At 50.2% G+C, this 20,031-nt stretch overlaps 5 protein-coding genes across 6 annotated transcripts; 4 read left to right on the top strand and 1 right to left on the bottom strand.

Moving 5' to 3' along the window:
• Nucleotides 1–783: 783 nt before the first annotated feature.
• TrAFT101_006209 (uncharacterized protein) lies at nucleotides 784–3,674 on the top strand. 2 transcript variants are annotated; one of them, XM_066127682.1, is made up of 4 exons: nucleotides 784–1,158; nucleotides 1,227–1,252; nucleotides 1,314–2,191; nucleotides 2,251–3,674. In XM_066127682.1, the coding sequence occupies exons 1-4, from the start codon at nucleotides 992–994 to the stop codon at nucleotides 2,818–2,820; spliced, it is 1,641 nt and encodes a 546-aa protein (XP_065983795.1). In that variant the 5' UTR covers nucleotides 784–991; the 3' UTR covers nucleotides 2,821–3,674. The 2 variants fall into 2 exon arrangements, with proteins under 2 accessions (XP_065983795.1, XP_065983796.1); XM_066127683.1 differs by having other exon boundaries at nucleotides 784–1,252.
• Nucleotides 3,675–6,717: 3,043 nt separating this feature from the next.
• TrAFT101_006208 (uncharacterized protein) lies at nucleotides 6,718–9,156 on the top strand (the record flags this gene model as incomplete). The annotated part of the gene is made up of 7 exons (XM_024900269.2): nucleotides 6,718–6,914; nucleotides 6,990–7,285; nucleotides 7,335–7,492; nucleotides 7,557–7,669; nucleotides 7,726–8,478; nucleotides 8,546–8,748; nucleotides 8,807–9,156. 7 exons carry the CDS (start codon nucleotides 6,718–6,720, stop codon nucleotides 9,154–9,156), a joined length of 2,070 nt encoding a protein of 689 aa, XP_024760737.1.
• Nucleotides 9,157–10,593: 1,437 nt separating this feature from the next.
• TrAFT101_006207 (uncharacterized protein) lies at nucleotides 10,594–12,216 on the top strand (the record flags this gene model as incomplete). Its single annotated transcript, XM_024900150.2, has 4 exons — nucleotides 10,594–10,880; nucleotides 10,965–11,256; nucleotides 11,330–11,562; nucleotides 11,670–12,216. The coding sequence occupies 4 exons, from the start codon at nucleotides 10,594–10,596 to the stop codon at nucleotides 12,214–12,216; spliced, it is 1,359 nt and encodes a 452-aa protein (XP_024760735.1).
• A 549-nt stretch (nucleotides 12,217–12,765) lies between these two features.
• TrAFT101_006206 (mitochondrial 54S ribosomal protein mL58) lies at nucleotides 12,766–13,431 on the bottom strand (the record flags this gene model as incomplete). The annotated part of the gene is made up of 1 exon (XM_024908230.2): nucleotides 12,766–13,431. The coding sequence occupies one exon, from the start codon at nucleotides 13,429–13,431 to the stop codon at nucleotides 12,766–12,768; it is 666 nt and encodes a 221-aa protein (XP_024760734.1).
• A 3,944-nt stretch (nucleotides 13,432–17,375) lies between these two features.
• On the top strand, nucleotides 17,376–18,500 carry TrAFT101_006205 (uncharacterized protein; the record flags this gene model as incomplete). The annotated part of the gene is made up of 1 exon (XM_024909878.1): nucleotides 17,376–18,500. One exon carries the CDS (start codon nucleotides 17,376–17,378, stop codon nucleotides 18,498–18,500), a length of 1,125 nt encoding a protein of 374 aa, XP_024760732.1.
• Between the last annotated feature and the right edge of the window lie 1,531 nt (nucleotides 18,501–20,031).

Below are 20,031 nucleotides of genomic sequence, written 5' to 3'. Positions count from 1 at the left end.
AATTTGTAAGTGATGATACTTACGAGACAAGAGAGTGTAAGCGATCGGATTGGCCAATATAATACCTACTACTACTACTACTATTACTATGCAATACACGCTGAATCAGTGCTGCCCACAATTACGGAGTTCTAAGCATTAGAGTGTTATCTGGGCCTGTATCCGCTATTATGGACCTACAAAATGAGCCTTTGAGGTAAGCCCCCATGATACGCAAACGAAATGCGAAATGAGATGAAATATCTAGACTGCATGAGATGTACAAAGGCTAATTGCAATCCTTATTTACAGCTTGGCGTTTATGAGTGCTAGGCACTGTATGCTACTATTCTTATGCGAATATAGCGTTCTTTGGGCTGCACTCCTTTTATACACATGGCTTGGACCCGATGCTGTGGACCCGCACGCCTTATCAAGATCCGATTGCCGAGCCACAGGAAGCTTCACTGAGCTCAGAAACGCGACAGCGCCAATTGCCTATTGCCATCATCTAATACCACAAATACTGTAACTATTCCGTACCTACATATATACGGAGTACTACCTAGTAACTTGTAGACACAGGGCATGTATTTGCCTGACTCTCGCTTGTAATGTCTGATTAAGTTGCCAATACCTAGCTCATAGGCAGGTATCCATAGCCTGTGCTATCCGGTCTCGGCCCTTGCATCCTTGGCCTTGGCGCTGTCCATGTCGCGCAAGAGCCCTCGGCTATCGCTGGAAACGGCGCAAAATTGTTGAGAGAAGGTTAATCGCGGCAAGATCGAGCCACCCACTTTTTTTTTCTAGCTCTTGAGCTTCAACACTTTCTGCATTTGTTTTTTGTTTATTTTCTTTTCCAAGCTTGAAATCTCAAGTCGCCCATATAATTCAGACGTCTTCTTATTTTACTTGATTATCTTTTGCGGCCTTTTTCGTCCTCCGAGCCCTTATTGTCGTGCCGGTCGGAAATAAGCCCTCGTAGCAGCGTTTGAAGAGCGCCCGTCCAAGGATGGCCTCCCAAGCAGCACCGCCTGATGGCGATTTCAAAAAGCCAAACAACACTGAGAGCGTTGTTTTCTCTCCCTCTGCATCATCTCATGGTGGTCCCGAGAGTCGATATGGGGGCGATGTCCGACCGGCCGACTACGACAACGAAACGGTGGAGAAGGTCTATCGGTACTGGGCTTTGCCTCATCCTCACTCTTATAGGAATAGTTGCCGGCTAACTCTTGCTCTCTGCCAAGGAAAATCGATCTCAGAATTATCCCTCGTCAGTATAAGCTGATTTTCCAGCTCACTCGTTTTGAGATTGAAACTAACCAACCCCTCAGCCTTCTGGATTCTATACTTTCTTTGCTCGGCAATTCGCTCCAACATTGGCATTGCCCAGACAATGAACAGGGACAAAGGCCATGACTTGGAGACCGTCCTCGGGCTCACCCCCAAAGACGTATCAACAGCACTTGCGCTATTCTATGTCTCCTACGTCATCTTTGACTTCCCATCAAATCTCATAATGAGCAAGCTCAGCCCCCGAGTCTGGATGGCTAGAATCGTCTTCGCCACTGGGGTTGTTGGCTCATGCTTCGCGGCTGTGCAGTCACCCTGGAGCCTCAAACTGCTACGTTTCCTTTTGGGCTTGGTTATTGCTGGCATGTGGCCGGGCATGGCGTTTTATCTGACCCTCTTTTACCCTCCATCTCGCACAGCCAAGCGAATTGGCATGTACTTCACTGCCTCTCAGGTGTCCGCGGCTGTGGTCGGCCTCGTCTCGGCGGGATTCCAGCTCATGGACGGCGATGGAGGCCTGGTTGGCTTTAGGTGGATGTTTCTCATCTACGGGCTTGTTGCCGTTGTCTTGAGCTTTACGCTGCTATGGTGGCTCCCTGACAGACCCCTGGCGCCAGGCGAGGAGAGGAAGCGTACTGGTTTGTTCAAGTGGCTTCCGGCTACCCCTGAAGTTCTCAAAGGTGAAGATGCTTTGGTTCATTACTCTGAGCTCAGGCGTGTGTACCATGCTCGCCCATGGGGCGTCAAGGACCTCTGCCTTGTGCTGCTTGACTGGCGACTATGGCCTCTATGCCTGATGTATTTCGGAGTAGTCGGAGTCGGAATCGGCACTCAGCTCTATGGATCGGTCATCATTGCTGCAATCCAGCCACAGGCGAGCGATATTGTCGTTAGCTTACTCTTTGCTCCTATCTGGATTGTGAGTCTCTTGCATCTTGGTCTCCATCCATCTATTGTTCCTAACACTGTATATTATAGATGGACTTGATCGCCATTCTCCTAGTCACGCCTGTTTCCGACCGCTTTCATCACCTGAGGCCATTCTTCTTCTCAGCAGCCGTCTGCATCCAAATCGCAGGCTTACTGACAACCACTTTTGCTGTTCAAAACGGGTGGGCTCGTTATGGAGGTCTTCTGATGGTGGGCTTTGGTCTTGGACCAACCGTCCCAATTTGCATGACGTGGACTTCCGAAATCTTCCAACGCCGACATGGCGAAGTTGGTGTGGCAGCCGCAACAGCTCTTGTATCCGGCCTGGGAAATCTAGGCAGTGTTACTACTACATACGCTCTGTACACAGGGTGGCCTGAGGATGCCAAACCAGGCCCCCATCAATTCCGCAAGAGCAATCTTACAATGATTGGAATCCTGGGCGTTAGCATTCTTAGCTCCTTGGTCATGCTGGCCCTGTTAAAGGTCATAGGAAACCCTCCTAGCTCAAGGCTTGACGACACTGGCTCTCCTAATACGCTTGAGGATGGCGCAGCAAGACGGGAAGCTGCGCACCGCGGCTTCGGGAGGCTTTCCCGGCGAGCCCAAGAGGTTTAGATCGCTGCCTGTGAGGCGCATCACTCAAGGCAGCAACACCAGCCGGGATCTGGCCTTCAACAACAACTTGGCACTGACGACGTTTTCACCTGCCCAAAATTACCATTCATACATGGGTAGTTCAACCTACCATTTTACCTTTCCCTTTATTCAAGGGCCTTCTCCACTTATACCGGCATCCTTGATATACACTCTTTTATTCTTCAGTCGTCTATACGACCCCTCTTTACGGTCACACTCATCTTTTCACTTGAGGCAGCCACCGATGGGTTACGGCCTTTTCTGTCAAGGTGGCAACACCATCACATTACTTTCAGAGGGCAAAGCTGTATGAACTTGGAAAGAATCTGGTTGTGACAATGCTCTCGCGCTATCATACCAGGCTATTTTCAAGGGATCTCACAGCATATACCTCGGCACCCATAGTATTCACAAGTGTCGTCCCCTCTTGCGAAGAGCTGGGGTATGACTCTTGTTTGAAGATGGGCTTGTTCCTTGCATTTTTTTCCTTTGCATTTTTTTTTCTCGCTTTTTTTCAGTTGATATGATACCCCATCAGCGTTTAATACCCGCTGTCTAACGAGTGGAATGTGTACGGAATGAGAAATCTCGACAGCGACAGTGCTTCTACGCCATCGCTGGGACGGCGTGTTTGGACCGAGGCTCAACTACTGACGACAATGCTGGTGCGCTATCGTCGGAGAGCCTCGTGGGCGTTTGCTCTTTTTTTTTTCTTATGTCATTAAAAGATATATATATAAACGCCGTTTTATAATACAGGATAGAAATACAATAGACGGCAGTCTGATGAAACAGCTTATAGCTGTTCAAATTCAGTCTGCATTATCCCGGCTATACAACATGTGGCATCTTCAAGTGACAATTGTGTATAGTATGATCTTGGCATGGAATAAGAATGCTCTCGTACAAGTCATTATGGGCTCCGGAGCACGTCTTCCCGTTTCTGCCCACTAAATGATCCCTTCGAAGAGGATTAAAAGAATGCCCGCTGATATTTGTCAATGGTGCAGAAAGAAGGGAAATGGCTTTATCATATCTTCCCTAGGTGAGTGATTTCTGTGACTTCTTTCGTATAGATTATACCCTGGTGTAAATTATAAGCAGTCCCTTACCTGTGAAAACAGATATAGGGAAGCTGACGTTTGAGTATTTTACTACAAAGTAACGGAGACAATGCCCTTTGGTTTCAAACAATTGGTTTGATCGACAGGGGCTTGGGCAAAACGGCATTTTAGACTTTTTTTTTTTTTCTCTCCCCTACTAGCCCCTTGCTGTATCCGTTTAAGTTTCGTAGTGACATGTTGGGGCGGCAAGACGTTGTATGTCTCATTGGATTAGATAGGAATCATATAATGTCAGTAGAGGGACAAGATAAATAGCATTTATCATCAAGGCCATTACAGATCCCTTTCTCAGTCGTGATATGGCGTGCCCACCCTAAGAGTGATACATTGATGCAACAGGCACCACATGGTATAGAATACATGATGCTATAAAAACTCATACACAAGTGCGAACATGTATTCTAAAGTAGTACTAACTGCGAATTCCCGACCATTTAGAGTCTGGATATGAGGTAGCAAGCATTCGTCTTTGCAGAATGCCAAAACTAGCACTACTTTGTGAGGAGAGCAGTCGAATATCTGTTGTAGAAAATGGCTAGCTAAGCCAATATAGTTTTTATGAATACTGTTGTACTTCTCATGTGTGCAAAACGATTGGTTCAAATTGGCGAGTACGAGAGGGTCATGAGTAGGGCCAAGCAGGTAGAGCTAATTGAAGTACTGGCTTTTTCTAGAAAGACATTCCGCATATGAAGTTGTAAGACGGCTTTGAGTAAATTGTCTAGCTTCCTCCTAAAAATCCTGCTCATGGAATGTCAGTATTTGTTTTACTTTAAGCCCGGTCAATTACATCTTGTGATGGATTTCGCCAAGCTATAGTCTAAATTGATGTTTAATGATGGCAGGGTTACATCCAGCGGCACGCGACGTCTTTCAGACCATAACTGGCTAGATTTGAGCAAGCCATATCGTGACCTACTTCTCAATGTTTTGCGTTGGGCAAGTCCTCCAAAGAGATCGACAGTGGAGAGTCTAGACGTTGGGACCTGAGATCCCATGATGCGGAGCAGGGGTGGGGAGAGAGCGAAAGGAGATGTTAGAGAGGGGCAGCATTGTCTTAGACATGCAGGAGTCTTACACAGTTTAATGACGGGCAAAGGGATAAGAAAGCAACAATGGGATATTCAAGTCACAACAAAGCATTAGAGCCGAGTGCGGAAGCTGTCTCAAAGCCTGCGGAAGAGAGATTCTTCCGTTGTCCGGACCTGTCTTGACGCGAACTTCATACCAGTGAACACGCATAAAGCTTCACCTCATCACAAAAATTGGTTTCCTCCATGCAACTGCATTCGACTACCAAAGCGTATGCCGTCAAAGAACCGGATCATACCAGGGCCGAAAAGAGGAGGTTTGGACCAGAGCCCAAGCCTGTCACAATATCTCTGTGTCCCTTGACAGAGATTCCCTCCCTGCCTACACCCGCAGTAGCGCTCTTGCTAGGACGTCGATGCAACGCGATACGCCTGCGCGCATTTACTGCTGCTGTGGAGAACGTTGCGGGGGATCGGATCCGCTGGAGGCCCAGGGAGAGCAGATTGCCCACTGAGGGGCAATTCGGTGCTGCTAGCCGATAGCATCTTGAATATTCTAGGTGTGCTGATGGATGTATGCCCTGGTCTTGGAGAGGTGCAATGTCTAATTTATTTCAAGGATAGCGGCTGCTGCATACCAAGTGTACGGACTACCAAAGTCTGCCAGAGCTGCATCATTCTGCCGATACGCTACGCTGCCACTACCCACGACTCTGCAGCGCATATTGATGCCATATACTACAAGGTCCTGCTTCTCACAGTCGGCTAAGCTGCGAAGCTCCCTCTCCACAGTCCACAGCACAGCTACTAAGCTAGGGGCTAGCCACCAGCTTTATCCACTAGGGAGACGACAGAGCACTAGGAAGCGAGCCTGCCTCTTGGCAATTCCGAGAGATCCTTTGGATGCGGATTAGACCCTTGTCCCATGACCCTAGGTCCTGAACTGAAAACTGCCGTTGAAGTGCTGATGCCGTGTATGACATCAAAATCGATCCCCGCTCTTGCTCACACATACCTGCATGATTCCTCCTTGCTCCCATTCTACCTACTTTGCGAGCTGGAATGAAAGCCTGCAGGCATATGTAGATTGAGCCGAGCGAGAGCATCACGCGCATTGCCATCGTTGGAGGTTGATGCTACATCTCATGTCGCTATACGAGCCAAGCCCTGGTCTCTCCCTGCCTTGCTCTCACAGCAGGGTGAACTCTGCGGCTCGAGCTAATCACTTGCCCTTCTCGATTGTGATAATTGACTATTTGGCACGCTGAGTCTAGGGATTAGCCTTTGCGCCAAGGCTACACAACACCGCAACGTCTCAAGCCGTCGAGGTTGCAATCGGCCGTGCTTGGCCACTCTCACAAACATACTAGCGATCATTCTATGAGCCAGCGTGGTGGTACTTCACATTTGTGAGCATTTAGCTGCGGTTGTATTATTAGACATATTTTACTAGAATCACTTCCAGGCCTCAGTACAGTGGTCATTCTCATGCAGCTGCGCTTCAGCCAAGCTCTTTCGTCTATACCGTCATACGATCAACAAAGGCCCACTCAAATTGTCTCGCATCCCTCGTTACAGCTTAAGAATACTCCGACTGGGTTATAAAAACACTGATAGAGCTCCGGCCCCAGATTCCGTATATTTATGCTCCCCTCCTTTCTCTCTTAATTCAGATCGAGATTATCAAGCTTCAGGTACCTGCCTGCGGCTTACATTCGACTATGAAGCTCTTGCGAGTCGCTACGGCGGCTGCCCTTGCTCTTGCAGGGCGTGCGGATGCAGTTTCAACTTTTGAACCGGCACGGCCTCCCGCGGCTCCTCTTGCCGTTAGAGCTCCTTATCTCAATGTTTGGCTCAATGGCCCAAATGATGGAAGCCCTAGCGGCTACCTGCCTGGCCAATGGCCTAGGTACTGGACGTAAGCAGCATTATTTATACACTGCTTCATATATAAGATGTTTAACAGATGCTGAATGATTCTTTTAAATTACAGGCAAGGAATTCAAGCATGGCAAGGCTTCATCATGGTCGACGGAAAGGCCTACAACTGGATGGGAGCGGCTCCCGGCGCAGACAATGTTGACCAAGTGTCACTCAAGTATACATCAACTAGAACAACCTTTACCATGAACGTGGGAGGGTCAGTCCAGATGGCTGCGGAGTTCTTCTCCCCAGTCTACCCAGATGACCTCAGAAGACAGTCTATTCCGTTCTCGTACCTCAAAGTTTCGGTTGTCTCCCTTGACGGGCGGCCACACAATATCCAAATCTACTGCGATGTATCAGGAGGTAAGTAGTTACGGTTGCAGATGAGAGGGCGCAATTGACCAGTCTATAGAATGGGCATCTGGCGACAACTCACAGATTATCCGCTGGGAGCACCAAGAGGCAGACGGGGTGCTTTCCCACAAATTTTATCGCCAAAATCAAGACGGTTTTCAAGAGGCTAATGATCAGGCATCATGGGGCAGCTGGTATTGGTCGACCGGCCGTATCGTGAGTATTTTAACTGTCTACCAGATGGAATCTCTTGTGAAATAGCACTGACAATGTACTGCAGAGAGGTGTAACGTATAAAATTGGTGCAGATACAGATGTCCGCGGCCAGTTCCTGTCCACGGGTACGCTTGACAATACCATCGACACCAACTACCGTGCTGTCAATGACCGTTGGTAAGAACCAGTTACTCTCCAAAGAGTCTGTGCAGAAATTTGACGCATAGTAATAGGCCTGTGTTTGCTTTTGCACGCGACCTTGGTACAATCGCGGGAGGGGGCTCCGCATCTACTCTCTTTACAATTGGCATTGCGCAAGAAAATGCCATATTATTTCAAGGTCGGGGTAGCTCCCCTGAGCAGGTGCCGTCACTTTGGACGAGCTACTTTGATGAATCGGACCTCGTTCCATTCTTCTATATGGACTATGGCTACGCCAGCCAATATGCTAACAACCTCGACAACCGTGTTGCAAGAGATTCTATCAAGGCTGGTGGACAGGATTATCTCACTATAACAAGTCTTGCCGTCCGCCAGGCTTTTGCAGCCCTCCAGTACACCGGCACTCCGGATAACGTCAGAGTATTCCTTAAAGAAATCAGCTCCAACAGCGATATCCAAACGGTGGATGTGATTTTCCCTACTTGGCCAATCATGCTGTATTTTGATCCAAACCTCATCAAACATACTCTATCGCCCCTTCTCGAGAATCAAGAAAGCGGCCACTACCCGAACAAATATGCGATTCACGACCTGGGTAGATTCCCTCAGGCTCTTGGCTATCCGCAGGGCAACGATGAGGCCATGCCCCTGGAAGAGTGCGGCAATATGATTATCATGATGCTGTCCTATGCTCAGAAAACAGGAGACGTATACTATCTGAACCAGCATTGGCAGCTCATGGCGCAGTGGGCAGAGTATTTGATTGAAGATGCCAAGATCCCAGCAAACCAATTGTCCACGGATGATTTTGCAGGCCATCTTGCGTAAGTTGACCATTTCATGAGTGTCCAGTCAATCAAGCATATACAAGTATTAACCATGAAATAATAGGAACCAAACCAATCTCGCCATCAAAGGCATAATTGCTTTGCAGGCCATGTCGGAAATAGCCGACCGCACTGGCCATAGTTTCCTATCTGACAAGTACTCGGCCATAGCCAGGGACTATCTCAACTTTTGGTCTCGCCACGGCATTAACCGAGCTGCTGTCCCTAACCACAGCGTGCTTCAATATGATTCTGGAACCACATATGGTGAGTTTTGTAGATGCCCTCTACAGCTTCATCTTTGCTAATGAGTAACCTCTACAAGGATTACTATACAATATTTACCCGGACAAGGCTCTTGGGCTGAACTTCATCCCCCAGTCCGTTTATGATATGCAGAGCGATTTCTACAAGACCAAAGCCAATAAATACGGAGTTGTTCTCGACACGCGCGGTACATTGACCAAGACTGACTGGGAAATGTTTGCTGCTGCAGTAGCTAAGCCTGACACAAAGGCCATGTTCATCTCCTTGATTGCCAAGTGGATCAACGAGACGCCAACGTGGCGAGCATTTACCGACTTGTACGACACGAACACGGGAGAATATCCGGGTAACCAGTTTACCGCTCGGCCGGTTGTGGGCGGTGTGTTTGCATTGTTGGCGCTGTCGTGAACACTTTAGCGAGGGGCGGGTCATGAGCACAGCAGATTTTTCTTCCATTTCTTTTCCTATTTTGGACATGGTTTTTCTCCCTCTCTCCTGCTGCAGGATTTATGGGCACAGTGCTTCTCAGCAGTGACAAGCATGGGGATAAGTAAGAACAGGGGGGAAACGCGGTATTGCGATTAACCAAATTTAGTTGAGGGAGAATATCTATACGAAGTAGAGTAGTATTTTTGTTTTCTTTTTTTTTTGCTGATGACACCCAAATGAGAAAGCGTTGAATGAACCGTCTAATCATGCAGTGCTTATGCATTTACAGGTGCGTATTTTGAACCACGTATATCAAACCACTGAGCGGCCGGAGACGTGTTTGCTGCCGTCAAATGGCCACGTGAAGGAACCAGACGCTGCCAGGGGGACAAAAAAAAAGCATCGTGTAAATGAAGCACGAAACGAGGGCGAGAAAGCTGCATTTCGCCATATTGTCGGTGAGCCGCCGGCTGGACGCAAGTGGTTCGAGATCTGCGAGTCGTGTGCCTGGTGATCGATCCGCGTCCAATGGGGTTGCGCGGTTGCATCTGCATGCCAGCGAGTCCCAGCGGCAGGGCATGAAGTGGCTTGCTTGGACGATGGTGATGGTGTCTCAGGAGCTGCAGATTGATGGAGCCCGCGGCAGGATTACGATGTTGACTAGTGACGAGGGAAGGATTTGGCTTTCGTTCATCAGGGCTTAGCACCGTTCTAAGGGAAAAGGGGGAAGCTCTGCTGGCTTCGATATACATGTATACGAGCCGGTTATAGCCTCGGCGATTACGAGCAGCATTAGTAGTAGCTGTCTCTGGGACTACTATTGATCACGCTGGGGATGATGCAACGGTGATGATGATTGCAGCAGGGAGAGCGCCGGGCCGGGCTCTAACTGAAGAGGGGGACCGCCTTGGCTTGGGGAATGCGGGGAGTGGGTTCCGCGCTGAGCAGTGCCCCTCTCAGGCGACACTAGGCGGCCCTTAGGGGAGGGCTAACAGGGCCTTTAGCGGTTGACGGGCCCCAGCGCAGCTCCGTGCTCGACCGCCCATTGACGCTTGAGCGTGCTTCGGCACCCGGAAAGCCAGCCAGAGCAGTTGCCGGCGGCGAGCGCCCCCTATGCAATTGATTGCTACAAATACGGCCCGGCGCCTTTTTGGCCGCTGCGTCGTCCAGGAACACATGACTGCCAGGCGGACTCACAATCCCAACAATCGCTTCTGGTGCTTCGATGGGCTCCCTTACGATGGCTTCATCGACAATTGCTGTCGCCTCATGCTAAATCACACCCCGTGCTTGTCGTTTGCTTGCTCTTGCACGCTTCTGTTCTCGCTGCAGTCCCTGTCTTTGCGTTGCTTTCGCGCCATTGCCTCGTTTAAGTAGTGTTTCTGTTTTTTGAAAGAGGCCGCCAGATCCCACAGCATGGCTCGCTTCGTCGATCTCGATGACGAGGACAGCCAGGCGCAGCCAATGGCCGCTTGGCCGGCGCCGGGCAACCCTCTGGCACTGCCCGAGCACGGATCGGTCGCCAACATGGCGGCTGGAGATCGAGATCGAGGCATCGTCTCTTCTGCGCGCAGGTTTCCCAGCAGGAAGAGTACCATGACCGACAAGTCGCCGCAGCAATACGGGGACGATGCGTCTGAGGCTGAGAATGGAAAGCAGCCGGCGACTCACAGTGCCATGGAGGAGGCATTCCAGTGTTATCCGTATGATGAGCACCCGTCGATCCTTTGCGATTGTCTGCTTGCAGCACAGAGAAGAGAGATCTAACACTTTTGTTTCTAATTTAGTATTGTCGTTGGCATTATTTCCTACATTGACCTCAACACCCTCGATTCATTGGCCCGTGCAAGCCGCTTTATCCACGATGGCTTGATCCAATATCGAGCGAGCCTCATGGGCGCAACACTGCGCTGCTCTAGAGAGGGCGTTGCGATCGATCCAGAGCAGACGCTGCGATACCGCGCCAGGGCGACTGATTGGAATTATATGCAAGATGACAACAATTATAACGGGAAAGCGGGCAGCTGCGCTCGCGACATGGTGGCCGAGTGCAGGAGATGCGCAGACATCATTTGTAGAGTGAGCTTTCCACCTCCATCCCAAGCAATGCCATCCATCCTCTTGGGCCATCTGCTGACGGTTGAACCCTTAGAACTGTGCTATAAAGCCCCCTCTTATTGCTGCTCTGCGCGAGCGACACCGCCGGCTCTGTGTCACTTGCGTCAAAGCTCCCATTGCCGCGCTCGCCGTGCCGGCATTGGATATATCTTTACCTCTGAATTCAGATGCCGTACAGCGAGCAATCTGCCAGTGCGACACAGAGGGCGTCTGGCTATGTCAGCCTTGTGGTCATAGCATTCGCAATGCCGACCACGATTATAAAGCGTATGTCTCGCTTCAAAGTTCCATGCTCATCATGGCGCGTTTTTTTTTTTTTTTTTTTTTTTTGGCCTCATACAAAAAGTAATAGCTAACATAACGGGGCAATACAGTATCTGGCGTTGGCGCACAAAGTATGGAGGCTTCACAGGCATTGGAGACGGCGACCGTGGCGTAATCTGCGGCCGCGAAGAAGCCTGTCTTGCTGCTCGTGAACGTGAGAACGAAATCGACTGCGATGCCGAAGACGCCCGAGGCAGCACCCTTACTCCGTGGTCAACCGGGTCCTCCTCCTCCGGCACGCCGAGCCCGGGCCCACAACATGCGGGCACCACACCCCCTGGCGCCACCGCCGGGTTTCCCTTCCCTACAAATGGCACCATCGAGTCGATAATCGATGAAATTCGCCATCAGCGGACGCCCTCGCCGCAGCTGGGACCGGGGTACGAGAGACACGAAATCGAGGGGATTGGTGGCATCGTGAAGAAAAAACTGGTCCGCATGGTTCGAGTGGGGGCCTGCGTGCCCGAGTGGGAAGACGAAAAGGGCAGCAACAGCAAGATTTTGGCCCGGGAGGTGAATGGCGCGGCACGCAGCTGGTGCGGCTGGTGCTGGAGAGTCATTCCTGGGGAGAAGGATAAGAGGCAATGTGCGAAATGAACACTCACATATACATACAAAAAAAAAAGTGGGAGCGGATGAGGGATTGAATGACCTAGACGGCCGAATATGGTTTTGATGACGGCGTTCCTTATTACTTGCTTATTATTTTCCTTATTTCTCTCCTTTCTTTCCAAAACCTTATACAGGCGTCTTTCACTGGAATGATTTCAGAGCAGAGTTTCTGGTCGAGTTAAAAACGAATGCAGAGGATGACGACTTCTACTAATATCCCTCGACGATAATGATAGTGCTACCACAATAGAGAAGAATCTCACTCAGGACTTTTTGAATAATGTATAATGCATGTCTCGTCATGAATTTGTTCTCTGAAGCTTTGTATATCGTACACCACGCTCAGTTACCCTTTTTTTTGCCTTTTCATGCCCACTCTTCTCTATGTATACCAATGTTTCCGTCACTAAGACATCCATCCACATGGCCATTGATCCACGCTTTCCTTTATACACGATAACTTCTCTCTCTTTTATATATATCCCCCTTGACTGCATCTTTCCCTCAACCGTCTCCCCCCATGCAATATTATCCTTATAACTCTCCCCGGTACAGCATCTCCGCCCTCCTCTTCCTATCCTCCCTCGCCTGCGTCCTCTTCGGTCCCCACCTCTCCATCTTCCTGTCCATCTTGGCCTTGAGCCACTGCAAATGCTCAGGCGGAGCCGGCGCAGCCATCTGCACAAAGACAGTCGAGCACTCAAACTTGCGAGCCAGCTTCTGCACGCTCCACGTCAGGGGATCCTCGCTGCGCAGGCGGCGCATCTCCTCAATGTGCTCCTTGGTGAGGTTGTACTTTGGCTGGCGGCGCTTGTAGCGCATCTCCGGGGGCAGGTCGGCCTCTGCCGTTACGCTGCTGTCGTAGGCGGTAGGGTTGCCGCTGCCGCTGCTACGGAGGCGCAGGATGGCCTGGCGGCGGGGGTCGTTGCGCGGGAGGAAGATGAAGGGCGTGTGCTCGGGCGAGGCCTCTGAGGATGGCGGGTTGTAGATGATTGAGTCGGCGGCGGCGGCGGAGGTGCGCGAGGGGAGGAAGGAGTCGTGAGGAGCGATTTTGAGGGCGCGCTTGGTGCGGGTGGTGGTTTTGTGGCCGCGGGAGGGTATCAGAGGGAGAGGAGCGGCGGAGGGCTTTGTGATGGCGAGGAGGCGGAGGGGGCTGAGCAGCTGGGACGCTGGGCGGACGAAGAGAGTGCGCAGATCCATTGTTTTTGTCTTTTCTCTAGTAACTTTTGGTGATGTATGTTCTATATGTTGTGTGGTGTTGAGAAGGTGTGAGGGGTTGCCGGTGGTGGGCGCTTTTTTTCCCCAATTGGCCGATGAAAGATTCGATATTATGATTCTAGAGAAGGGTAGAGTCGAGTCTATCTCTGGCGAGTGTGACTGACTGGCGCCCACGGCTGGAATTGGGAGCTGCGTTGGGGATCCCCTCGTCGTAAATGCTGATAGCTGCTGCTGTGGTTCTAAACTGAAGGTTTTTGCAAAACGAACGATATCAAATTATGTAAGCAATGCTTAGGTAAGGATGTTCGAAGATGTCACGTGCGGATGTTCTTTGACCAGCTTCTTTCTACAGATGCAAGATGATGATTTATTTGTGAAACGTCTATGCTGTCATCAAATTATGTCATGACTATAATATGATGGTCGGAGGTAATGCTCTTCATTTGAAATTGTTTATGAGAAAATTGACATTATTTGTTATTAAAGTCGACCTAAGCAGGTCGAATCTGGTAATTGGCTTACTAAGAGACCTTGTCGACATCGATACGGGCCTAGAGCTGAGCTACAAAATTAGCACATCATCTGAGCAAGCCCCCAGCCAGCGCCATGTGCTACCCTTTGGGAGGTTTTAACTGATTTGGATAGTAGATGATGGTGCTAGGCACATGCGTAGGAACCGTTGAATCCTTCTTCGATAGAGCCCCCAAAAAGGGTCTGAGCCATTTGCTGATCCAGTCAGCGAGCTCCACGATGATGCTCGTCCTCATCACGGACCAGGCAAACTGCTAGTGATCGAGGGACCTTGCATAGTGCCATGTGACATCAACAGCCTCGGCGGATGGCTAATGCAGCGGTTCCGGCGTCATCCCGCAGAGAGATATGTCTGCATTTGTGCCACTTCCAGAGGCTGGTTTGCATCCATCGTAGACAGACGGCAGCCCATGGAATGGAGCCATCAATATGGTGAGGTTGCTTCTCTGTGTGAGGAAAGAGGTAACACTTGGTATGGATCCTCGTCTTGTTTGCCTGCTCTGGCTGCGGGGGAGGCTTTGAAGATCGTCGATGCAAAGTTCCAAGGCTATGGAGTACCCAAAATGAGGAAATTACTCAGAGTCAACCAAGCTGGATACCGGACGAATGATGGCAGAGCAATTGGGTCACGATAGAGGCTAAAATTGTCTCTGATAGCCCGCATTATCGGCGACTTGGGAATAGCTGGTACGACGCATGATGCGCAAGTGCATATCCTGCTGCCAGGGTTTCGCAGCGATGGCCCTTGTCCTTTTTTGCTCACTTATACACCACATTGACCACCGCCCTTCACCCAGCTATCTATGTGATATTACTGTTCTGGCGTATTAGCTGCTTTTCCTTATTAGGGTGCGACCAATTACGCGGGAGAAAAAGACACTGCGATGGTGCGCTTTTGTAGCGGCTTCCGGGATGGTACGTTGGTCCTTGCGGAAAGGAGGAGGGGCGAAACATCACGAGGACCGAAAAAAAATATAGAATAAAAAAAAAGAAGAAAAGAGAAACAAGCTCGGACTGTTGTTGCATTACGGATAATGGAGACGTGATGCAAGTGATGCAGTGATGCGCCGGCTGAAGCAGGTTCGGAAACAGGGTTCTTTTTTTTTTTTTTTTTTTTTTTTTTTTTCATGCCTTAATTGATGTCTTGCGATGACATACCTGGTAAACAGCGAGGCCATGTGAGGTCCGCAAGCGTAGGCAGCAGATTTTGAACCAATTTTTATTAGACATTGAGGCCGAATTCGTGGCCTGGACGAGGTGGCACTTATTAAATGCCAGACATGTGCTATTACGTATTGGCAGTGCAGCTCATCCCTCGTTTACACGGGCCGCCAAAAGAGGGGGTTCGATATCAAGCTGGGCAATGTAAGTCATCCAAGCTGATAAAAGGTGTAAGCGAGATTCTCCTCAATACCACCCACTGTGCATTTGACTGGCAGCATCAAAGAACTTTTATGGTTTCAGGGGATATGTGGTGGTCTGGCAATATGGCAATATGGGTCGTCAGTCTAGGATTAGGCAAGCTGGTAGTATTGTGGTAGCGATAGCCGCAGTAGTAGTGCATGCTACTTGAAGAAATATCAACGGCAGGATGTAAAAAAGAAAAAATGAGAAGGAAAAAAAAAAAAAAGAGTGAATCACATGGTATTACTTGTGGCAGCCTAGCGAGTCAAAGTGAAGCCGAAGCCGAATAGGGCACGGATGTGCGAGGTTGGTGGCCGAATTCAGACAGGACGGCCCGGCCAGAGCATCTGTTCATCCAAGTGGACGCATGTAGCTCGTTGAAGTAGACAAGAAGAAGAAAACTTGGATAAAAAGGCCTCAAAAGACCAATCCGGGATACGTGCGTTCCAGCAAATACGTATGTACGTGATGGCCCCCGGCAGAAGTCGGTTTGGTTTGGTTTGGTGTGTGCGGAACCAAGGCGGGAGCCTCGCATCATTGTGCATTACCGCCGCTGGTCTTTCTGTTTCTTGTGGTAGCACTCCGCTGTATTGAAGGGGAGGGGGAGGGGGCTTCAGGAACCGGCCACAGCGGGCAATGCCAGAGCCAAAGCAGCAGCATGTAGTAGCATGATGTACCCGCTGCCGCTGAGAGGTACGCGACGAGGTACATTGCAGCAGCGGGTGCGCCGCGCCTGCGGACGGAGCGGTACAGTGTACTTTGCCTAGCTGCGGCGTGGCTGACGGGCCACGCGGTATTCAGTACCGGCGGCACAAAGGCCAGTACGTCACGGCGGCGACGGCCCCGGCCGACAAGTCTCTGGGAAGTCGCTCCGGCGGTGCCTGGGAACCTGTGGTGACCTTTTGGTGACCTTTGGAGTCCCCTCATCACAAAACTCATCACAATCCTTCCGTCATCTGCGACTGTTCTGGTTTCGCTGCCTCCGTATTTCAATTTATTCATTTTTTTCCATCTCATTTCTGGCCCTTCTTTTTTTTTTAATATCCTTTCAGAGCACTTTCGCGTCCTTTTTCCAACCCCCCTTGGAGTCGGATGAGTGGGATGAATCGTTTCGTTTGCCCTTGATACCTGCTATCACTGCTGTTGTTTCTACTGCTGGAGCTACCAGCATCTACCTGCTAGCAGCAGTAGTATAAACTATAGCAGCTCATCATCAGCTCCTATACCTACTACTGTACCTCGACCTCATCCCCCATCCAGCGCTAGTCCAACATCTGGCGGGATCTGCTCTGCTCTGCTCTGCGGCTTTTCAGAAGCCCAGCCTCCTCGCCCATCTGCGTCACACGCAGCTCTCCGCCCAGCTACTGCTCGCTGCAAAATCTCGTCTTAAAGCCTTAGTGCCCCCCCAAAAAGGCTCCAGAAACCAGCGGTTTGGCGCCTGTCACACCAGAAGCTCCCTCTTCGCGCTCTTCAGCGGGTCCCGCTCGTGTCATCTGGGCAGCCCCCCCAGCAGGTACGACGTGCGACGCAGCATCTGCTTCACCAATATTGGTCGCCACCCCCCGTCGAGCTTCCATACGTTCCCCTTCAGCAGGGCAGCGGCGAATGGGTGGCCCTTGGATCGCTTAGCCGTCGAGTCCTGCGAGTCGATAAAAACTCTCGCTGGTGCTCGTTTCGTCCTTTGCCTCTCTTTATCTGCTCCATCCCTTCTCCATCTCCATCTCCATCTCTCTCTCTCTGTCCTGTCCTGTCCTGTCCTTTCCTTTGTTTGTTCCACCGATCATCGTCGCCCTCCTGTCGATCGCAACACCGACCCTCCTTTTTGTCTGCGCTGCGTCTGCGTCTGTTCTGCCACCCATTGACGGCGGCTGGTAGCCACGACGACATTGAGTCTGTCCTCAGTCCCGTTGTTTATCGCGATCGATCCCGTATCCGTCACACTGGCAGCCCTACCAACGGCGAGCTAATCCAGCTGCGCACTTGCTTCCACAATGAGCCTCGCCTCGCCAGCCCAAATCACTCCCACCGCCATTACCGGCGACCGACGCAGCACCATGGCCGACGAGAGGAGTACTGGCGGCGACTTAACGCCCCGAGCCATCGACGTCGCTTCATCCGACAGGCAGACAGAACAGAGCAAGAAAGAGAGCAAGAGCAAGAAACGAAGTCTGTTTGGCTTTGGCAAGAAGAAGACGGAGGCTCAGTCCAAGGCTGGTCCTGGAGCAGGGAGCCCGTACACTGCCCAAGAGCCGTCAAAACCGTCAACCACGCGCTCTACCACGCGATCAACCACGTCGCCAATTCAGCTTGCCCACGGCGACCACCCATTTGCCCCTTCTTCTCCTACCCGTGCATTCTCCGGCTCCCCGAGAATATCTTCCCCGGCGACGTCCCAGATATTCGAACGTGATGTGCAAGACCACACTCTCCTGAAATCCTCATCCCCAGCCATCCCAAGCCACATCCAGACCGAGAACTACATCCCTCCTGTATTGGATGATGCGTCAGAAGCCATCACCAACAACAAGCTGGATCCCGACAGCGTTGAGATTGTCACTCACGCTTCCCACCAGCCCGCCTCGGTCGCCGTCCCCGGCACAAGTGCCATTCACACGCCATACGACCAGGGCCCGAGTGACTGGGCTTCAGAACTCGCCTCGTTTGCAGACCGCATAGGATTCCCGGCCGATAGCGCTTCCAACTACGGCTCCCTCGATTCTGCCGATGTCAGACGCCTCTCCTTCATCTCGTTTGCAGATGTCGTCCAAGCAGAACATAGTGGCCACCATCTACCTTCCATGTCATCGCGAGACAATATGCACATTGTCGGGCTTACGTCTCTTTCTGCATCAGCCATGAACCGATCGCCATCACCAATTCGATCGCCAGTCTCCAGTCAGGGACCCGGAACCAGCCCACCAACGAGCAACCCCGGCAGTATAAAAGGCCTGGATATGAGCCCGTCGCGAAAACCGATTGGTAGTCCTTCCAGCGGAAACTACACTCTGACAACGCCGGGAGAGCTAAATATCGAGACGATGAGCCAGGCGCTAAAACGGACCGGAAGCAGAGACTTTAACAGCAGCGTTCGCAGCAACCCTCAGAGTCCTGTGTAAAGTCTGGGTTCACGATGCACGAAAACAAAAGCAACCCATACAAAAAGCTTTTGTGATTTTCTAATGATTCCCGAAGTGAGCATCAATGTTCACACTGCGATTTTCCAATTTGCCTCTTTTTGCCAAGTCTATTTCTCTCATGTCTAATTCCCCTTGTCTGTTTATACGAGTGGGCTTCTTTTCGATTTTATTTTATTTGATTCGATATTGCTAGCGACAAGCATGCAATATCAAACTTGGACAATCAAGGGATGCTAGGAGTTGGAAGAGATGTTTAAATTCGGCAGAGACCATAATGCATCTCTGCTTATTTTCGATTTTCGATTTGCGCTTTTCTTTTCTTTTTTTTTTTTTTATCTCGCCTCTTGCCTGAGGAGAGCAGGATGTTGCTCCTTTTTATTTACACAAACGAGAAAAGACGAGATGACTATTGACTGCTATGGAATGAATTTTGATTACCTTTTTTTCTTTCTTCTCTTCTTTTTTTGATGGCCAGCTCGGTGCGGGGGAGTGGGACAACCTGTTTTATATGTCGATTACCTGAATGATTTATACTAAGAATGAGGAGAAGTGAAGCAAGAATATATACCTGAATTGCCTCAAGCTAATGGTCCAACTGTGATCTATTCTATGCTACCCATATAGTACTCATAGGCACTGCCTTATCCATACAAGGTATCCTGACGAAAAGAGCAAGAGATCCGAGTTATTGCGTATGCTACGAGCGGGACCTTGCAGCCGAGCAAGCGGATTGCAGAGACAATGAGCGATGCATGTTCCAGCCATTTTCCCTTCTCCTGCATGCTGCACGTTGGTGTTGCCGACGGCGCTATCCACGCGGCAGGTGACGAAGGCTGCTGCTAAGGCCGTTGTACTGTGCCATCATCCATGCAGTCCGAGTCATTACAACAGGCACACAAGCTTTGCCCCCTCTGCCAAAATCTCACAGGGTTGCCGACCGTTCCACAACGGACTCGAGCTTGTGGCCTTTGGAATTAGAATAGAATGAACAAGGGAAAGATGTTTACTGTAACTCTGTACATATGCCCCTGTTGATTTGAGAGTCAGTTGGGTGCGTCTGGCTGTCTGCAAGTGTCTAGATTGGGCTTTTTGATGTGGAAACACCTACTCATGGGTTTGTATTTACACTTTTTTTTTCTTTTTTGCTGCTTCCGAGGCGAACCTCTATAGTGGAAAAAGAATAGAGTAAAATACTACCTACTTATTGATTACTTAGATTAGTAGGTATAGTATCTTTCTAGTAGTTGCAGTGCATTTGTGCGCAAAACACATCGCGTATTGGAGCACGCATGTTTCAGATTCATTGAGAAGAACCATCTGTGTCTTTTTTGTGTGTGCACGGTGTTTCTGATTTCCATTTTACCTACCTACTTCATCAAGTATTACTATCCCTTTTTGAAGGCTGGGGGTGCTTTGGGTATTGGGGGGGAGGTTGTTTTCGTGTATCGGAGTGGTTTCAGATTTTAAGAGAATTTTATTTTCCTCTGAGTGCGGGTAATTGTCTATTATC

Source organism: Trichoderma asperellum, chromosome 3, assembly GCF_020647865.1.
Source record: "Trichoderma asperellum chromosome 3, complete sequence".
In the NCBI taxonomy this organism is placed as follows: Eukaryota; Fungi; Ascomycota; class Sordariomycetes; order Hypocreales; family Hypocreaceae; genus Trichoderma; species Trichoderma asperellum.
The sequence above is the reverse complement of the archived record's forward strand: the minus strand, read 5'-3'. Positions and strand labels throughout refer to the sequence as shown.